The 16,628-nt window shown below is 33.1% G+C and overlaps 1 protein-coding gene across 1 annotated transcript; it reads left to right on the top strand.

Moving 5' to 3' along the window:
* The first annotated feature begins 6,508 nt into the window (after window positions 1–6,508).
* LOC113391396 (protein LSM12-like) lies at window positions 6,509–13,076 on the top strand. Its single transcript, XM_026627356.2, has 3 exons — window positions 6,509–6,919; window positions 9,659–9,796; window positions 12,934–13,076. The coding sequence occupies exons 1-3, from the start codon at window positions 6,617–6,619 to the stop codon at window positions 13,051–13,053; spliced, it is 561 nt and encodes a 186-aa protein (XP_026483141.1). The 5' UTR covers window positions 6,509–6,616; the 3' UTR covers window positions 13,054–13,076.
* The last annotated feature ends 3,552 nt before the right edge of the window (window positions 13,077–16,628 follow it).

Below are 16,628 nucleotides of genomic sequence, written 5' to 3' on the forward strand. Positions count from 1 at the left end.
GGAACTCCAACTATCTCCGAACCAAAATTCATCAAAATCCGTTCAGCAGTTTAAACGTGAAGAGGTAACAGACAGAGTTACTTCCATATTTATAATATTAGTATATTTGTTGTTAGCGAAAATCTATGTATATACGTTTAACTTTTTACTATTTAATTATTATTTCGCTTTTCAGATGATCCAAGATGCAGCTTCGATAGATAATACATAAATAAATACATATTTCTTTAAAGTACGTCTATTTATCTAATACTAGCCTCTCGTAAGGGTAAAATTCATAGATAGCTCCCCCCCCATCCCATTTCGACACCTTGTGGTTGAAATTTCCAAAAATCGTTAGAAAATGTCTACATCGACGGAGTAACCGTTTTAAATATCAAGTCAATCGGATCTTGTGTTTATCGGCTTTCATATTTAAATTAAAAAATAAGATTATCTAGGCACTTATCATTCCGTAAGAACCTTCAGCAATTGCAAAATAATAAAAAAGTTGAATGAAATTGGTAAAGTAAAGAAATACTTGATGGTAGGACTTTGTGCTAGCCCGTCTGTGTAGGTACCACTCACTCATCAGATATTCTATTGCTAAACAAACTGTTGTTTACTAGTACTGTTGTATACTAGGTACTGACCTAGTATTGTTGTGTTCTGGTTTGAAGGGTGAGTGAGCCAGTGTAACTACAGGCACAAGGGACATCTTAGTTTCCAAGGTTGGTGGCGCATTGGCGGTGTGAGGAATGGGTTATATTTCTTATAGCGCCATTGTCTATGGGCTGTCGGTGGTGACCACTTAATACCAGGTGGCCTGTGGCCTATTTGCTCGTCCGCCTGCCTTCAAGTCAGAAGTCCAATAGTTAAGCAGCGGTTCTATTTGCGTTTACAAAATAATCGAACGCTTATTAACTGTAGGTAATTTATATTAATTTATAAATTATACAAATAATAAAAACTAAATGTATTTTTATAAAAAGATAATTTTACCTTAAAATTAATTTTATTTATAATCAACATACAACCGTAATCTTAACTGTATTAATATTATTTTGTTTAACAGTTGGTAGCACTGAACTCGATAAGTATGAAGTGATTAGTATAGTCTATTCCAATTGAAGTAGGAACGAAGATAAACAAACCTTAGATTCACGTATTTCATGCGATTTGCTAATAACTTACTAAAAGTTTATGTTTAATATACCTTTATTTATTAAAGAACACTATAAAATTTAACTACTTATATGCATTTTAATTATACTTCCAAAAATCCGATAAGTTTCGTTGACGTTCAAAATGCCATTTTTTTTGCAAATAAGTGAATATCATAGATTAATCAAGGTCTCCACCAATAATATCGCGTCAAATTCCTGTCAAGTGTTGTTTATTTGGTTTTACTCCTCTTATGGTTGGATTATAGTGTAAATATTAAATTTATTTGACAATTTAAATACAATTTGATGTCCCAATTTATTTAATAATTTGCTTTGATCTTTTAACCACAAAAAATCATCCTATTGTTATAAAAAAAATATGTATATATTAAAACCTTAGACTATATTTATGTATATCTATGTAGATATATTTTATTTCGACCACAACAAGACAAAAGTCCAAATAAACAAGACTTACGTCGAACTGACGCGGTATCATTGGTTGACAGCTGGAGTAATCGTCATTATGAATTGAAAAAAAGTATGTAAGTAAGTAAGTAAGTATAAATGAAGGGGATATATAGTTGAAATAAAACAAAGAAAACATTTTTATAAAAAAAAAATTATACGAAAACTTTTCCATTAACTATCTGTGGTATTAATATTTTATCTGTCGAATCAATGACAACTTCAATCTGTTCGGTGGAAGCATCTTCTTCAAATGTCACTTCTATACTGTCTTTTGTGTTATTATCCAAAATACTCCTTAGAATTCTATCAGTCAGTACGTTCGTCAGTTCATCAAAGACCCTAGACTTCGATACTTTATCTATGAGTTTTTTGATGTTAACCTTTTTATTTGGTCGACTTTTTGAAGCGGCTATATTTTTTTGTCTGTGGTTCACTGTAGCCGTTGTATTGTCTTTGCTCTTTTGCGGAAAAAATCGTCTTGGATGGGTACCATTGTATAATAAATTTAAGATCGCTGGAATTGTAAAAAAAAATTAAGCTACTTTTCAGTTAGTTAAATATGTTAATCTAATATTTTAAAGAGGTGAAATTTGTCTGTTCGTATGAAGGGATTACCCCGGAACTAATCATCCAAATCTAAAGATAATTTCAATGGTACAGCTACATAATTTCTGATTTCTGATTAGCTACAAATCGTATTGATATTATATAATTTTTGTTAGTAAATTTCACCCTTGTGAACACGAAGGTGGTCGACATAGCTCAGGGGATAAGCCAGCTGAAGTGTCAGTGGGCCGGTCACAACTGTCGAAGAATCAATAGTGTAGGACGTCCTATGGCACGGTGGAGCGATGATGTACGGAAGGTGGCTGGTAGAACGTAGATGAGAAAGGCAGATGATCGGTCTCAGTAGTGCGCTTAGGGGAGGCTGATGTCCAGCAGTCAACTAATACACGCTGATCATGATGATGATGATGAATTCGGGGCGGGGCAGGTGTAATGATCGGTAAACTCTTTAGTGTAGTGCCACAACCAGCTTTTGTGAGTGGCCCAGCTAGCATAGTAGTTTGTATAAAATTGTCCATCATTTTAAATGTCAGTTAGATCCAGATGATGTGTTATGGATTGATGCACGTGTTCAATCTCCGGCTTAACGTGGTATCCGAAGCACGAGAATGTTACAATGCTTGACTAATACTGGGAAATGTATTAACGTCCCTTTTTGCTTGCCCGAGCCGAGGTTTGAATTTAGGAGGATTGAGATTTGTTGCCTTATAATTTGATACTGTTAGGAATATTAGTATATAGCATTGTCACTGATTAGACGCCTGAAGGCTATGTTAGAGTTATGTCTTGGACTCTGTTGTAGTATCAGTAAATATTAGTCCCACGATACGTAATTTTTTTTTTTTTAATAATAAATATATTTTGAGTTTACAATAACAATCTACTCACAGGTAATATAAAATATTTTTTCAAAGCCCATTCAAATGTTATTTTAGGTCGACTTAATATCGGTATTTCCTCTACGACAACATTTTTATTTCTGTTTCTATTTATGTATTATATATTTCGTTTCATTCAAACTTTATAGGTTTTATTCAAATTGCGTTCTGTAACTGTTTTTGGTGCGATCACAAAGTTTGATTAAGGCTATGTGTTGTTAAAAACAACTAAATTTATGGTGGTATTCTATGGCGACTAACGACTTGCTGGTCTAGTGCAAAGATAATCCCACAGATCAACAGGTCCTGGGTGAAAACTCCCACGTCGATCTGATAAAAAGTTATCTGATTTTTCTGGCTGATACTAAGCTCGGAGTATGGAAGCTGACAACTTCCTCTAAAAACACTTGTCTTGTCGGTTTAAGAATTGCCGTCCCCCCGGATAATGGAGTATCTCATTGCTTACGCACGCACTGGTGCACTAAAATATGTCCTGTTTAGTTGTCTAGTCTCCCATGAGAATGTCGAAGGACGGCATATCACTCTGGTGAGTATCGTTCCTACAAACGGTTCTTGGTACGTCTCTAAGAGATATTCCTATATCTTTTGCGTCACAAATCTTCAAGACAAATTCTAATAATTTTATGAAATTAACAAATCCAAGGTACTTCGGTTGATTAAGTTGATTCAGGGATTTCATCAACCACGAAACCTTCTTGTCCGCCAAAATGAATGAATCGTCTAAATTATTTTGACGATACAATTCATCAAATCTGATTCAAAACATGGAAATCATTAATTGTTACTAAATTTAAATAAATAGTGAATTAACCAATAACAGAACGACGGATCGATAATTCCTATATCGATATGCTAATTTAAAAATTCACTGACCATAAAAAGCAATAATATTCGTTTATGGTGAATGAAAGTAGAAATAAAATGATAAAACTGACATTTGTATGTAAGTATGAATTTTCTAATGCCGTTTTATAAAAACTGCCTCTTTGGTCTATTGGTAGGAATCTCACATAACCCGGTTTCCCCCAAGGGTACCTTTCTGAAGGTTTCGACAGTGTAAAAAAGTGGATGGTTTTAATAACTTCAGTATCCATGGGCCTGGGATAAAATAAGGTCGACTATTTATTAGTTATTGTGTTTTGTATGTCGAGAAAATATTAGAAACAGTCCCGAGTCTGTCAGTTACCTTGTTAAATGCCGTTGGGCGGAAAACACGACTTGTAATTAGGATCATTTTAGTCCAGGGTGCAGGGGATGCAAGATTTTTGAAAGATTTTACATTTTGAGGTAAGGCTTTGAGCAAGCCCGTCAGATTAGGTACCACGCTGTCATCAGATATTTTACCGGCAAACAGCAGTACTCAGTATTTTTGTGTTCCGCCAGTGTAACTACAGGCACAAGCGAAGTAACATCTTAGTTCCCAAGGTTGGTGGCGCATTGGCGATGTAAGGAATGGTTAATATTTCTTACACCGTCATCGTCTACAGTTGGCGGCCATATAGCATCAAGGGGGCCATTTGCTCGTCCGCCAACCTGCGTCTTAAAAAAATGCAAGAGACACGGGCGCTACGCGATGGTCAAGTCTTGGATCATCGGTGAGACCAACAAGGTTCCCTGTCCAAGTAGCTGACACCATTAATAAATCAGCGTAACCGCGTAATACACGAAAAAAACATGGTTACTATTAACAAAACTGCCTTGTGATAAAAAATATATAGTTTAGAAAGTTAGAACTCAAGAAGTGCATTGCTTTTGGGCGGTAGTGACTATTTACCATCAGGTGGCCCATTTATCCGTACACCTACCTACATCATAAAAAAGCAATGGCGTATTTTTCTTTCGAATTTGATTTCAAATCAATGATGTAAAGAGTACTATTTCACTAAACAATGTTTATTAATAAGATTGTATTATTTTACAGTCTCCATTGTTATGACTCAGACATTCGGCTTAATTAGTACAAAATCGAAACTTTCAAGAGCCTACTACAACCCATTTCACCCGGAAGACGATTCCGAAGAAGAAAACCAAGATGGCGCCTTTAAATATGACAGTGACAGCGACAAAGTTGACGTCACGAAAGTCACGAAAAGTGAAATAAAACTAAAAATAAACGGCAGGTTCTTCGATGATACAATAAATAAAGAATATTAGTGTTGTTGTTATTGAAGTGATAACTTGTTATGGGAGGGTAAAACGCTTCGTTACGTAACGCGTTACTTGGATAAAGAATATATTACTTGAAAATAAAAATCAAGATTATTTAATTTGAATATTATTGTCTACATCCGGTTTTGACTAAACTAATTTGTATTTTAAAATAGATCAAAACCGGATGTTGTTACAGTGGGAGGGGCTTGTAAACTTTAAGTACTATGAATGAGCATATAAATGGTATTCTATATTCTTACTTTAATCGTGAGGATGGAAGGATCGAGGAAAGAACTATTTTCGTATCAGTTTTGAGTGAATAAATAATTGAGTGTATTTATGGAAAGTTTTTGTTTTGTTCCAACAGATGGAAGATCAATCGGAACGATATTACCCCTTTGCCTATCATACCCCAACGCAAAAGCAGCATAGTTAGACTGTATAGTGATACATTTAACTAGGCTGCTAATAAGCTATGTCGATTTTATTTTAATACTTATCGTATCAAATGAATGAAATTTACTTAAAATGTTGAGATGAAAATCACTGAGTTAATAAAACATATATGTTCAGCGTCTTAGTTGACGGTGAACGAATATATTAGATTCTCACATGCAATGCGTTCTCATTTTAGTAGGTCGTCCATGTCTATTACCTAAAATAACATACATTTTTCATTGGTTTGTTTGTTTAATGATAAACGCCGTTGATGTGATTAGACAATGTATGTCAACCAAAAAGTGGGTGAACATTAAAGCTTCTAATATTTTTAAATTATATGTTGTAACTCGTTGAAAAATAAGGTACATAACAAAATAATTATAACTTTTTACAAATTCTTAATGTACCTAAGAAAACTAGAAATAAAAGTATTCCGAATCGTGTTACATTGCAAACAAAATATGAAACCAATTTCAACTCCAAAGTTCCCTGATTAAATAGTTGAATGTAAAGGTATTACCCGGTGTTGCTCGGACAGCTACAGATAACAGAAAAAACATATTTACAGTTGTTAAAATTTAATTTTCTAAAATCATTTAATTTTCAGAATTACCAAAATGTAGCTTAATTTTTTGTTTCATTTACGAATTTTTTTTTTTATTAAAAAGTATATAATACTTATTAGAATTCTTTTGTATTTTTTATTAGTATTATTATAGTAATCCTATTTGGTCGATTCTTATATTTATTTTTAAATTACGTTATAATTAAATATAAAAGTGAAAGCAAAGAGGCCATGCAAAAACTAAACGCAATCCTCTAAAATGTCATAATCTGTAGTCACATTTACAATTGTCAATCAAAAATTCATGGCGGATCGACTTGCAACAAAACATTAAAATCGCGCTAATTATTAACAAAACATCAAATTATCAAAACAAAATGTCCACAGTCGTATCTGACTGTTTCACTATCGGCAGCATAGTCGCTACTCGAACATGTTATAATGAAGATATTGAAGGCGAAGTATTAGCTTTCGATCCTCAGACTAAAATGTTAATTTTGAAATGTCCCTCATCTAGTGGAAATCCTAAACGCCACGACGTTAATATCGTCAACCTGTCGCTGGTTAGCGACGTCCAGATCAAAAAAGAAGTGACAACTGTCCCGGAACCACCACAGTCTTTAAATTTGCACAGACTCAACACGAGAGTTAGAAACTCCATAGAAAACAAGAGGAGATTAGTGAGTAACGTTTATATTTATTACTAGTTGTCGCCCGCGGCTTTGCTCGCTTTTTAGGCGTTGGTTGCCAACTGTATGCATAAAAAGCCTATGTCTTTCCTTGGAGTTCAAGCTTGCTTTATATCAAATCTCATCAAATTCGGTTCAGTGGTGTGGCTGTGAAAGAGCAACAGACAGACAGAGTTACTTCGCATTTATAATATTAGTATAGATTAACCAAAGGAACCAATAATTGTGCTTGGTCTGTATGAACTAAGATATCAATCATAAAAAAAACACTATATTTTGCACTAGACCATAATTTTTAGAACTGTATACCTCTTTACTTCTTGATCACACATTCCACATCCAAAAGTTGTCTGGATATCACTCTTACAATCAGAGGCAATACTGCTTTTGTACATACTATTAATTTTTTATAAAATAATATATTCAACTCTATTTTCTCATAGTTCATAAAATAGGCTTTGCATTAATATCAGTAGAGTTACTACACTATTATATAGTTAAATACAAAACCCTTAATATATAAAAGTCATCCTAATAATTTTAATCATATACTGTTTCTGAGGCATCAAAATTGCCTCAATGGTCTCGGCTAGCTGAAACTACACATCTTGGTTGTACGTCCAATGAAATTGGCTTAATCTGTTAAGAGATTTGCTTGATTATAAACTTTGATTGTAAAGATTTATCTGTTAATAAAGTTCGGCTGAATATCTGTTAAGATACTTCCAGTAGTAGCGTGATGCTGTTATACTAAAATTCTCCTGTTCTGATTGCCTTTCCAACGGATTAAAATTGATGAGGTAAAGAGTACTCTGTTTGTCATATTCATGATCACTATAATAACACATACAGTATCTCCTGCATAATAATAATATTCTTTATTCAAATATACTAATATACACACTTTTGACTTGTCTTGTTAAGGTATTGAATTAATTAACTATCACGGTTGTGGAATGTGAACTACTAAGAAGAACTGCCAAGAAAATCTTTAGCCACTATTTTCCAATACATTGTTTTTTAACATTACATTAGAAGAGCCGAGATGGCCCAGTCGTTAGAATGTATGCATCTTAACCGATGATTACGGGTTCAAACCTAGGCAAGCACCACTCAATTTTCATGTGTTTAATTTGTGTTTATAATTTATCTCTTGCGCTGTGGTGAAGGAAAACATCGTGAGCGAACCTGCATGTATCTTATTTCAATGAAATTCTGCCACATGTGTATCCACCAACCCGCTTTGGAGCAGCGTGGTGGAATATGCCCCAAACCTTCTCCTCAAAGGCAGAGGTGGCACTGCTGGGCTACTGTGGGAAATTTACAGGCTGTTAATGTTATGTAATGCTAGTACATTTAAACTACATTTGAGTCAATCAAATATAGTGAAATATATATGCATATACTGACTGGAAATTGATTAATACTAACTAGACCATTTTTTTTATTATAAACTAATGACCAAGCCCTGACTTCGCATGAGTACAATTTATTAATCATAAAGACCTATTTAAGAAAATTTTATTGTTACTGCCAATAATTAGTCTGCCTATTTCGCAGTGAATTATTTGACAGCACTTTATTAGACATAATGTAGCTTTCGACCAGTGAAATATTTTTTAGTAGTGGATCATTAGTTCTGGAGATTATCCCTTACATGCAAACAATCAAATTTTACTTCATAATAATATTCATATTGTAGGGATATAATATTTAAAATGGCCTCGATAAATAAACATTGTTAGAAAAGCATTAAAAATTATAAGATACCAATTTGTACTCTGACTGAGTTTTATATATTTTCATTATATTTTTTTTTTCTTTATTTAAGAGCTTTTTCGCTAAAGCGACTATGTCGCCCTGTTATTAAACATTTATATTAATTCAGCTTCTTTGTACAGTTTCAATCAATTTGTACAATTTCTTTGCCGAGACAGAATCAGGTATGGACAAAATACTGTTAGATTCTCCAACGTTACAAAAAAAAGCTTATCACAAAAGATTTGGCGTCTTATAGTTTCGTTCTTGACACACTCCATCAAAACATGATAGGCATCCTCCACAACTCCACAAACCGAACAATAAGGATGCAGAACCACTCCCATATTTTCATTATAGTCCTAGAATATTTCTAATTAGTGAATAAGATATCCACAACATTGATTCATCATCAACAGCAGCCCATACTCGTTCACTGCTGGACGTAGGCCTCTCCAATTGCACACCACTGACTATTATTGAAACACATTGACAGACAACATTGATTATTCCTGAACATTCTAAATATAGTAACGAAAGGTTATGTTATATTCTTGTTTGAAAACGAATAGTTATGTCAGCCAGAGGACTTACACAATAATTAAATTTGTTATTGGTATTTAGTCTTTGTTTGTTCATTTAAAATAGGTTTGCAAGCAGTTGTTACATATAAATATGGTTAACAATAATATACTCAATAACACTAAACGAAATAAGTCCACCTGGGTAGGTACCACCCACTCAATAGATGTGTGACTGCCAAATGGCAATACTTAAATAGTTATGATTGTTGTGTTTCGGTTTGAATGGTGAGCCATTGTAACTACAGGCAAAATTCTGTTGGCCCTTTGGTTATGTAAGGATCATATAAAATATTTATTTTATTAAAAAAGTATGTTATGTAGTAGTTTTATGAACTATTGACTCTGCCATGATAGTATTAATCAGGTATATGTTATGTGTTTTTTCCAGGTTTCAGCATTACAAGCCTGTCTAGATCCAGAGGGGCAGAGACTGTTCCTCGCTATCGCCAGAGTTATAGAAGATGTCTCGTGGTCTGGACAGAGCATTCGTGTGTACAATGAAGTAACAATAACGCCCCCCTATAAGGTAACGTTGGCTAGGCTGCTTGTGTTAAAGAAGTAGAGAGACTTTGAACTCGTCACTGGATTGCAATTGAGTTCTCAATTTGCATGATTTTTCATACTGCTTCTACAATAATTGTGAAATATCAGTCAATTTATACAAAAACACAATAAACTCCCTAAACCTTCCTCATGAATGAACGTTCAGTCGATTGGTGATATTTATATGAAAAACAGTTTGGTAATTTTTGAGTCTATTCTGACAGACAGACACGGAGGGCTATCTTTGTTTTATAATATCTAATAACTAATTAGAATTATGTGAATTATGAATGATATCTAATTAAAAAATTTAAAGCAAATATCAAAAGAACATTGATATTTAAGGTATATTACTCAATACAAGATTATATTGAAGATAAAAAAGTGTGGATTTTGTATTTATTGACTTCTAAGCAGGATGTATATAAAAATAATGATTGTTTACTGATACTCTGTAGTTAAAATGGTGGAAAAGGGTAACTACTGTGTTTTTTGCCAGTCATTCTCGGTTGAATCTACTTTCTGAACCGTTGGTAGCTTTAAATTTGATTTAACACTGCAACATGACGATTCGAAAGTGCTTTGATGAGCCTACTTGAATAAAGAGTATTTTGGATGAAGCCATGTGTCTGTAGTGCAAAAACTTCGATTGACTTCGAAAGTTAATGTTTTAAAAAGAAAAAAAGTTTATTACAAGTTTTTTTATTTTAGGGGGGAGGAGAGCGGGTAATCATTGTTAAATATGTAAAAAAAATCACTTGTATAAAAGTCCTCGAGCGCGTCCGCCATTAACAGTATAAACGCGCTTTATATTTCTGACAACCACGATATGTTAATCTGACGATTAAGTCGAGGAGGTTGCCTTTAACAAGCGGTTGAAAAAAAAAAAAAAAAGTTTCTCGACCGTGTCAGAAATTCATAGTATATGTAATATTGAACCCTCAAAGGTGTCGTATTAAAATTTCTGACGATCTGGATGCGGCCCATAGGATTCTTTTTTTTTTTTCTGTAAAAAAAAACGTGATCCTGGGATACTCGGTCGCGTCAAATTTTTATGCAGGGGGTTCATATTGATATGATAGTCTCCCTGAATAATAATCTGACAATTATATGAAGGATTATTATTATTTTGACCGATTTAAAGGAAGTCTATAAACAAGGTTTGCGCATTCATATATAAAAAGGTATAATTTATTAATAAAAAAAATCAAATAGAGACCCGTATAGAATATACGAATGCAAATGTTAATTCTCATCTTCACCGGCTGATTCATCTTCGAGGGTTGATTGATACCACTTCTTCAATTTCCTGGACATCCTCGTCATCTCGGGGTTCTGTAACCAAGAGTGGTTATGATCATTATGTTATGTTTATGTTATGATAGTGTAATATATGAAATAAAACGTACCCAAATCAGGAGTATCTCCTAAAATGTCAGGTCTTATGACAATACCTTCATAGGCTTCAGGTAGTTGTTTTCCAAGGAACCAAGTTGGCAATTTGTTGCTCGATTTTCTTACAGTAGGCTTCACTTTTCGATACTCCAAAATATGAATACACTTTTTTAACGTTTCTGGAGATGATTTTTTTGATTTTTTCACCAGTTTTTTTTTTTTTACAAAAAGCAGACGTTATGCTTACGTCAATCATGATTATAATGGATGTAAGACTAATCACTTTAAGTAGACAAAACGCCACAAACACGCGAAAGTGTCGAGCGTCTACCAAACGCAAAAACGCCCCATGGAAACCGTCAGATTATTATATCTCTACGTTTCCTAAGGCGTGTCCTTCGATTTAAAAAAAAATTAGAAGCGCGCTCGTGTATTTCGAGATGACATTTTTTTTTTGCAACTTCAGAGCTCGCTAATTTCTTAACGTCACGCCCAAATCGTCAGATTATTGAAATATACACATTTCTAAATGTAATTAATCTGTCATTACTTAATCTGACGCGCTCGCGTTTTTCAGAGGATCGATTTTTTTTTTACTAATCTGACGGGCTCTCCTCAACACGCCCCCATACTAAGGGTTCATACTTTATAAAAGTATATTAAAGGGTACAAGGATTCTATGTGTTTATCTGACACGCTCGAGCCACTGCAAAAGTCCCCTCTTCGCCTCCCCTAATACAAGCAAACATTTAGAGAATGTGTAAACAAAGTACAGTCGGGGTAAGAAAATGTTCGTCACCTTAAGGTCTATTTTCGTGTGCTCAGTATGAGCGATAATCTGCTTTACCGATTGAGTTTGACATATTGCGTCGCAATGTATTTTGAACCTAGTTATCAAACTATGTCAGTTTAATTTTATGTGCAGTTTTCTTTTTAATGCTTTAGTTTCGAAAGGTACTAAGAGTTTACGACTTGATAAAGGAATGAATTCGAAAACTGACGAAGGTCTTCTTACTCGGACTGTACATTAATATGAAGAGAACTATGCAATGTTTCTGATTGGCTGATCATCGTTTGTTTGTCCTGAAATAACAAATCAGGATTTTGTTATGGATAGACTGGATTTTGTCCTAAAAATTTAAATAAAATTATTTCAAATTGGGCCAGTAGGTACATTTTAAAAGTCAGTGATACTTTTGTAAACCAAGATCGGTAAACTCTGCAAAAAACTTGATAGTTCAATTGAAAGGAAAATACTTGTTTGTTTTTAGCGTATGAGTGAGCACTCATATTCTACCAGAGGATATCAATATGACAGTATTGTTGTGTTCCGGTTTGAGGTGTGAGTGAGCCAGTATAGCTACAGGCACAGAGACAACATCTATCATAGAAGTCTGATTAGTAGCGACTTATCATCAAATAGCCGATTTGGACACATAAACAAAGTCGCTTCCAGTAGTCTGTCCGCTCAGATCTTTTAAACTACGCAATGGATTTTAATGCTGTTTTCATCAATAAACAGAGTGATTGAAGAGGTTTATATGTATAATATATGCATTTTATAGTAGAGAATTTTAATTTTCAAAGCCGGCAAAACTTTTTTTTTTTTTTTTAGGTTCTTTAATCTGAAAGTTGTATAATATAGTACCTTTGTTGTATTTTTGTGGAATCGAAAGTGAAGCCAGTTTCTTTTAAAAAAAAAGGTATTGTTATTTATGATTTCAGGTTGAAAACGTATTAGGCGAGCCAGAATCGAAGCCATACAATTACATACGGAAGTTCGTTGAACGACACTGGAGGGATCACCGAGACCACGCCGCTGCTAACTCTTCAAGACTCCAATAAATAAATATATACCTTCCAACTTGTGTTATTTGTCTTATTTGACATTTTCCCGATATTATTTTTCTATGGCTGTCTGTGTCGCGATCTCAGTCTACCTATTCAGCCATTTTCCCGCTAATTTTAACCTCAATTCGTTTTTGTGGTTGTCAAATTGAATGTCAATTTGATAGTTTTAATTGTTATAGAACAGAGTGAGTTAACCTAAGCGGTTGGATATTAATTTTGGAACGAAGTTCTTTTACGCGGCTTAGCTTAGTGAGTTGGCAGAAATTATTTAAGGATTTAACTCAGTGTCGAGTCCTCTTCAGACTACCTTTTGCTCTAAAAGAATTATTATTAATAAAACAAATTTTATTTCTTGTCATTTACGTTGTTAATTTATTTTATTGTCTGTTTTAATTATAAAAAATATTTAATACATAATATATAGTTAAAGCAATTTCGTTTCAATCAGGTGTCTGACTACACATCTCTCTTTTTCGTCTATGGCTGTAACTAAAGCGGTCTTAGTCCATTTATTTACCGATTTTCCCGTCTAAAAAGTGTAAAGTCTAATTTTTACAATATCTCATAATGTGAATTTTATTAAAATAAATGATAAATTGCGAAAAAAGAAATTGAACTCAAATTTTATTTGTTTAAGAGTTAAGTTAAGCGGGGCTTATGATGTATTTGTTTTGATATTTTAACTGATCATTGTTTAACCAAAAATTTATGGTCGGTTTTTTTTTTAAATTAAATAAATGTAACTCTTTAGTTAGAACCAACATATCATTTTTGGACTTTTACTTTTTCTTATTTATTTCGAACAATGAAACGAAATTTAAAACAAAAAAAAAAATTCGACCAACGTTTATTCAATATTTAAATTAAAAAATATTAGGTATATATAAAATTATTTTTTTACTTTAACGATTCTCTTTCCAGTTGTAATTCGAAAAATTTATTCAGGGATGACTTCGTAGTCTCACAATAAACAAGACAGACGTAGCATTAGGTATTATTTCGTGTTTCTGTTTTTTCAACGGTTGAATTCTTTATTTTTGGCTAAAATTTAAAATATTTCTTTAAATAATGAACTAACTAAATTATAATTATTGCAGCATGAAAATCTGGAAAGTTATTTTTCAGTTGTTCGCGCCTATTTTGTTGGTAAAATGATTTTTATTTTTTTTGGGTCTATGTGTTATTTGCTGTTGCCCTACTCGACTTCACAGCGTCACCGGGGTGACGTAGTGTAGGATGTCTCCGATTTGAAGAGAACGCACCTCTGATCAGAACGTAATCGGTGGGGTTGTCTCACAATATTAAATAATAAAATGAAGATCATTGGTTATTTAAGTCTAGATATACTGTCAAGAAGAGCCGAGATGGCCCAGTGGTTAGAACGCGTGCGTCTTAACCGATGATTTCGGGTTCAAACCCAGGTTGGCACCACTGAATTTTCATGTGCTTAATTTGTGTTTATAATTCATCTCGTGCTCGGCGGTGAAGGAAAACATCGTGAGGAAACCTGCGTGTGTCTAATTACAACGAAATTCAGCCACATGTGTATTCAACCAACCCGCATTGGAGCAGCGTGGTGGAATATGCTCCAAACCTTCTCCTCAAGGGAGAGGAGGCCTTAGCCCAGCAGTGGGAAATTTACAGGCTGCTAATGTAATGTAAATACTGTCAAAGCTGTGAACTGGTCGCCTACTAAACTAAGTAAATAAAATGATTTAGTCATTGTAAATTTTTTTTTTAAATTATTATTTATTTTCAAAGATAAGAATTTACGATAACGCAGATTTTTATCTTTTATTAGTAATGCCGCATTAGTGTTGCCGCCCTTTAAAATTTATTGCCAAACAGAATGCATCTAGTGTAAATCCATCGCTGCCAGTAGCGCTGTGGTTGGCTTCTTGAGTCTTTGCTAAGTTATTCTCGAGAGAATCATTTAGGTTACCTAGTGAGTCTATTAATCGGTCTGAACAGACTCAATAGTCCAGTCATTACGTCGGGAAAAACTGGCGAGAAATGCAAATGAACCGAGGAACCGAAATTTTGGATATTACCAAAAATATATCCAAAAGAAGAAAAGCTTAACTTTAAATTGTCGACCAAAAAAGCCGCCACGTAATATCGAAAATTTGGCGTTGTCGGTTCATTGGCATTTCCAAACGTATGCAATGACTAGACAAATACTACCCATGTTGGGCATGTTTTTTTCTACAGTGTTAATACGTAAATACTAATTTTTTTTTATAAAAAAAAGGACGTAAATGTCAAAAATAATTCACGAGTACTCATCATGTATAGAACCCGCATTACATAAAAATATGAAAAACTAGAATAACGTTTTCAACTGATTTGAAATTCGAACACGTCATTGTTTAACTAAACGCCATCGCCATCTTCACAAAATTCTCAAATAAATCCGTTAAAGGGTTGAAATTAAAAAAAAAAAATACAAAATATTCGATAACATTTATTTTCAAAGTAACTACAGACTAAAATTACTACAAACATCAAGCAGATAATCCCTACAACGTTACATTAAGATTGAAATATTTGTACTAATAAAACAAAATACAAATTACATTGATAATAGTCATATGAATTAAATTAATTTATCATTGTTTTAAATAAATTCGAAACATCAACAATTAAATCACAAATGAATATATTTCAAATAAATTATAACAATATCTTTAATCAATTCCAACCATAAAAGGTAAATAAACAATTTTGACCTTGAATTGACGCGATATCATTGGGCGAGAGCTTGATTAGTCTATGATATTCACTATGGATTTTAAAAACTTACATTCGAACATCGATGTTGTCGGAACTTTGGAAGTAAAATTAAATTGAATATAAGTATTTAACTGAATTTCTTGCCGGTTCTTCTCGGTAGAATCTACATTCCGAACCGGTTGTAGCTTCACTTAAAATAGTTTGTTAAATGACGATTCAAAAGTGCTCGTAAAAGCCTTCTCGAATATATATATTTTGATTTTTTTTTAATAAAGACATATTAATCAATAACTGTATTTAATTTACAATACAGCCGAAATATGTAAAAATTGATTGGAATACATTATACACATACATAATCTATGGTCATAATATGTAAAATTAAAAAAAAAAAAAAGTTACTAATAAAGCATATTGCCTGGCGTTAAAACGACCAAAATCAATAATCTTTACTTTTGAATATTTTTTATAGCATTCGTAAGCGAACGTTCAAATGGGTAACTTATCGGTAAGTTGGCAACACTACTTGAATAAAGTATATTTTGATTTGATTTGATTTTGTTTACCAAGCGGGTGTCCGAGGCCACCTCTCGTTTTCATACAGAATCTACTGATTCGTATTTACTAAACATTATCACAAATTCTAATATAACGTGATTATATATTTGATTATATACGTAGAGTTATTAGAGATCTATCATTATATATAAGATTTTAAATTAACATGGTTATTTTTATTAATAACAGTATTTAAAACGGGATATTTACCATGTTTTTTATTTTTATTTGGTGGAGCTCGATATTTCGACGTTATCTATGAATGTCTTGTCACGAGA

The sequence above is a fragment of the Vanessa tameamea genome, chromosome 31 (assembly GCF_037043105.1).
Source record: "Vanessa tameamea isolate UH-Manoa-2023 chromosome 31, ilVanTame1 primary haplotype, whole genome shotgun sequence".
In the NCBI taxonomy this organism is placed as follows: Eukaryota; Metazoa; Arthropoda; class Insecta; order Lepidoptera; family Nymphalidae; genus Vanessa; species Vanessa tameamea.

Coding starts and splice junctions, on each gene's coding strand:
- LOC113391396 (XM_026627356.2), top strand. CDS start 6,617: ATGTCCACAGTCGTATCTGACTGTTTCACTATCGGCAGCATAGTCGCT. Junction 6,920..9,658: donor TAGAAAACAAGAGGAGATTA/GTGAGTAACGTT, acceptor TGTTTTTTCCAG/GTTTCAGCATTACAAGCCTG. Junction 9,797..12,933: donor CAATAACGCCCCCCTATAAG/GTAACGTTGGCT, acceptor TTATGATTTCAG/GTTGAAAACGTATTAGGCGA.